The sequence below is a fragment of the Chrysochloris asiatica genome, unplaced genomic scaffold (genome assembly GCF_000296735.1).
Source record: "Chrysochloris asiatica unplaced genomic scaffold, ChrAsi1.0 scaffold00044, whole genome shotgun sequence".
In the NCBI taxonomy this organism is placed as follows: domain Eukaryota; kingdom Metazoa; phylum Chordata; class Mammalia; order Afrosoricida; family Chrysochloridae; genus Chrysochloris; species Chrysochloris asiatica.
Window position 1 is genome coordinate 7,922,985 of NW_006408562.1, and position 4,696 is coordinate 7,927,680.

Genomic DNA, 4,696 nt, shown 5'->3' on the forward strand with positions numbered 1-4,696 from the left:
TCAAGGCCAGCAGTTCAAGCTCACCAGCCGCTCCTCGGAAACCCTATACAGGGTCGCTATGGGTCAGTCCAACTTGACAGCACTTAACAATAACAACAACAAAGACAACAAGGAAGTGCGGTGGCTTCATAGGATAAGCACTAAACTATGAACCACAAGGTCCATGGTTCCAGCCCACCAGTCACTCCACAGAAGAAAGATAAGGCTTTCTGTTCCCTTGAAGATTTAAATCCTTGGAAACCCAAAACAGGGTTGCTATGAGTCAGAACTAACTCCACAGCACTTAACAACAACAACAGCAACAAAAACAAAGACAACAAATCCTTACTAAGTTGCAACAGATCTATGTCTTGAAAGAGTGGATAAGTGTTTTCCAGTAATATTGGAGAAGGAATTGAAATTAGAGTACTCATGTTGCTGTAGTCTTTGGGTCAGCTATGGACCATTGACTCCATACACAACATGGATAAATGTGATCCCAGGACCTTTTTCCACTAAGAATTCCTAGTGTGTTTCATTGAGGAAAATGGGATGCCTTTTCCCCCCCATCACTGAGTTCGTACTAGTTCCTGACCTGGAACCCATGAGGCATCATCTCATATCCCGCCCCCCCTCCTCAGACCAGCCTATCCTCTCTGTGGGATTCACCCCTAATGTCACCCCTCAGAGGATGTCTCCCATGTAAGGAGATGACAGTGATGCTTCCATGGATCAATGACCATCCCCTGGCCATCCCACCTGGGCATCTCTGAGGGGGACTCACTGGCATCTCTACATGAGAGACACATTTTTGTCTTAATGGGCAGTGATGTTTCTTCCTCATTTGCAACCCCTGACCTTTGACCATACTCCCCTAGATTCCTCCTTCTGGAATCTCCCACAGATTCCAAGCTTTTGTTTCTACCTCCATTGGCTCTTTCCTGGTAACTGCTCAGGTGGCCTACTGGTTCTTGCTGGAAGAGCTTTTGATTGCAGCCTAAGACAGGTCTCCATGGAAACATTGATTAATGTCTTCTCCTGGAGGCCATGGCCCTTTCTAGTTCACAGAGTCCTTTATGTTCTAATTGATCATTAAACACGAACCATTAAAGAATCATTGCATGAAACTTGCTTCTGTGTCTCCTGACACACTGAGTTTGCTAGACTGCGTCAGTTTTGGCTGGCTGAGATGGAATGTTGGGTGTGTTCCAGCTGGACAGATGGATTTTGACTAGAAGCTTTTTCAGATACTCTGCACCTGGACAAGGAATCCTGGTGTGATGCTTTATGTAACATAAGCCCTCACCTTGAGTTTGGCTTGAACTGCAAAGTCAGCAGTTCAAACTCACCATCCACTCCTCAGAAACCCTACATAGAGTCACTATGAGTTAGAACTGATTTGACAGCACTTAACAACATGTCTGGGCAAAGGTGCAGTGACTTGGTACCCTGAGCACCTCGTAGGGCATAGACTTGATGCCCTATGGATCTCTTATTGCATGGACAGTTAGAAAGGTGGGAATATGGACTCTGATATCAGAAAGATCCAATTTGAAGCTCAAGTTCTCAACTCCGTGGTGTTCTGCCTTTTTGACCATTAATTTACTCACCTGCAGGATGTTGTGTGCCAAAGCCTGGAATGTCACCTGGTGAATACAAAGTGAGGTCAAAGCAAACCTAGCCTGTGGGAACCAGGCAGATAGACCATCAGCACCTGACCAGGGCAATGCCGCATACGTCCAGAAGGGAAGAAAGAGTATTTTTACTTGTTTTAATTGTAGGATAAGCATTCAAGTACAGGGTCAGTTTGAACCTCAAGGTTGGTGGTTCAAACTCACTAGATGCTCCTCAGAAACCCTTTACAGGGTCTCTGAGTTGGAACTGACTTCACAGCACATAACAGCAACAGCAAACATACATAAGCCTAGTTTAAAAGAAAAACAACACACACACACACACAAAATCCCATTGTACTAGTTGATTCCAACTCATAGTGACCCCATAGGACAGGACAGAGTCAAAATGTTCTGCAGAGCTGCCAACCCTATAAACCTCTATAGAAGCTTACTACCTTATCTATACCCCATAGGGCAGCTGGTGGGTTAGAAAAATCCACCTTTCAGTCAGTAGTCCAACAGCTAACCGTCAGTGCTCCTTTAGTAAGCCTGTTAACAGGTAATAAACCTGACTTTAAAAAAAAAAAAAATTAGAATATACACCCAATTTTATTCTTTTTTGAATTATGTGTTATAAAATTTTATAAAGAGAAATATGCTAAAATGTTAAGTGCCCTCTAAGTTATCGTGACCCTGTGTAAGGTTTCCAAGGAGCAGCTGGTGGATTTGAAGTGCTGACCTTGTGGTTAGCAGTATCCCTACAATACACACCATTAGGCATCATCTCTGGATGGTAGAGTTGTGGGATTTTCATTTTCTATCTTCCTTTATAGAGTCCTGGTGTGGTGCTGTGGGTTAATGCGCTGGACTACAAAGTCAGTTTGAACTGTAAGGTCAGCAGTTGAAGCTCACCAGCTGCTCCTTGGAAACCCTATACAGACAGGGTCGCTATGAGTCAGAACTGACTCAACGGCACTTAACAACAACAATAACAATCTTTCTTTATACTTTCCAGTCTTTTGAAAATGCTCTCTAGTAAATATGTATTGCTTTTAGCACAAATGAAAAGGCATAACTCTGGGGAATAGTACTTGAAAATATTTGGAAATGCCTGATACAGTCTAATTTCCACACATACCAAAGATCCCAACAATCAAGTTCTAAAGGAAATAACTGTATCATTCTTTCTTTTGTAAACAGTATGTCTTAGTTATCTGTTAACAGAAATGCCACAAGTAGGTGACTTTAACAAAAAGAACTTGATTTTCTCACAGTTCAGGAGACTAGAAGTTGAATTGAGGGTGCCGGCTCTAGAGAATGACAATATGGAGAAAAATCCTTGCTTCTTCAGTTTGTTTCTAAGTTCTTTGGAGCTCTCCCTGTAGCCTGCCATCCATCTTCCCCCATCTTTGCTCGTTAGTTCCTTTGTTTAATCACTTTCAGATCTCAAAAGAAATTGACCCTAGAGGTACCCTACACTACTTCATCAACCTAACTAAACAACCCATTCCCAAATGGGATTGTAACCATTTTGGTTGGGATTTACAACACATACTCTTTAGGGAAAAATTCAATCCATACCAATAATTATACTTTTTTTTTTTTTTTTTTTTAGGATGAGAAGAATCAAGTTTTAACCACAAATATTTGGCTACAAATGGTAAGTTAAGACAATGGCGGCCACCCACAATCTTCCCAGTCTTGTTCCAACGGTGCCTTTACTGGACTTTCAGTGAGAGCCGAGGTTCTATAGAAAGCCAGAAATGTCACCCTAACTTCATTGATGCCAAAGTGAAGCTAAGTGTCCAACCTTGCAGTGTGTGGAAGACTGCATCCCGCACCGCTGCATGCAGACTTGCATTTTGCTACAGAGGACTTTGGGGATATTTCAAAAATAATGCTTGATGGGACACACATGTGAGTTCCATTGTGTTACCAAAAAAATATGTATTGGAGCCCTGGTCTCTATACCGGTTGATCTATTCCTGTTTAGAAATATGGTTTTTCTCTTCATGCATTAATGGTATTATATAGGTCATATTGAGGAGGGCAGGTCCTAAACCTAATCCCTCCTAAATTATCGAGACTTGACACAGATTCAGAGGACCTACTCATGGGGAAGATAGATACAAATGATGGTCAAAGAATGACAAAAAGCACCAACGAGTGCCCCAGGCTATTGACAAGAAGACGCTCCTGCTAGACCCATGCCCTGAATTTTGATGTCCAACTGTGAGACAATTAACCCACGTTTTGTAAAGTCCCCACCTGTGGTACCTGTTTTACAATACTGGGTGACTACGGCAGCATCTGATTAGATACAAGGCTGTATTAGATATTGTACCATGTCCCCATCCTCAGTGCTCTCAGCACCTGCCCGCCCCACCATGCTCCTGAGAATCAACTGGGTCTTGCCTAAGTGGGTCTCCCTCTCCCTGTTCTCCGGCAAGAATTTTGAATAACATTCACAGACTTTTAGTTTGACGGATAAAATTCTAACCTAAATTTAATTCATTTCAAATGATATAACTTCCAGAACACTGTAAATATTAGCCTTTATAAGCAAAACTGTTCATCTCACTTAAGTGGAATTCAAATCCTGTAATAATTTAATACCTATTTTGTTGTTAACTGCCACCAACTTGTTTCAGCTCATAGCAACCCTTTATAGAGTTTCCAAGGAGTGGCTGGTGAGTTTGAATCTCCAACATTGTGGTTCAAACTGACCTTGTGGTCCAGTGCTTTATTCCACAGCACCACTTAAAATATATGAACACACACATCTCTAGTTATAAGACATTTTATGTGGTTCCAATTCCTCTTCATACTTGTATTTCTATTCCACTTTCTGTCCAGAATTTTATCCTAATATAATATAATTTTATTTTTGAAAGTATTTTATTAAGCACTCTGCCTTGGTTCCCTCAAATGGAAATATTTACATAAAATTATTCCTTCAGAACAAAATTGTTCAATAGCTTTGTACTGAATAGATTAACAATTACAAACATACAAATTAAAAATATGCTTGAAAATATGGCACTTCCAAAGGGTGAAAATAGAAATACCTTATGATCCAGCAATTCCTCTACTTGGTATTT

General features: G+C 41.1%; 1 protein-coding gene across 3 annotated transcripts in view; it reads left to right on the plus strand.

The window, feature by feature from the left end:
* The window catches only part of LOC102842471 (neuronal acetylcholine receptor subunit alpha-7-like), a 198,681-nt gene that overhangs the window by 110,024 nt on the left and 83,961 nt on the right, over positions 1 to 4,696 (plus strand). For all 3 annotated transcript variants that reach the window (XM_006861868.1, XM_006861866.1, XM_006861867.1), the window contains exon 3: positions 3,211 to 3,255. Coding sequence is in view for 2 of the 3 variants with exons in the window: in XM_006861866.1 (XP_006861928.1) it covers positions 3,211 to 3,255 (45 nt within the window). In the remaining variant the exon portion in view is untranslated. The remainder of the gene's footprint in view (positions 1 to 3,210; positions 3,256 to 4,696) is intronic.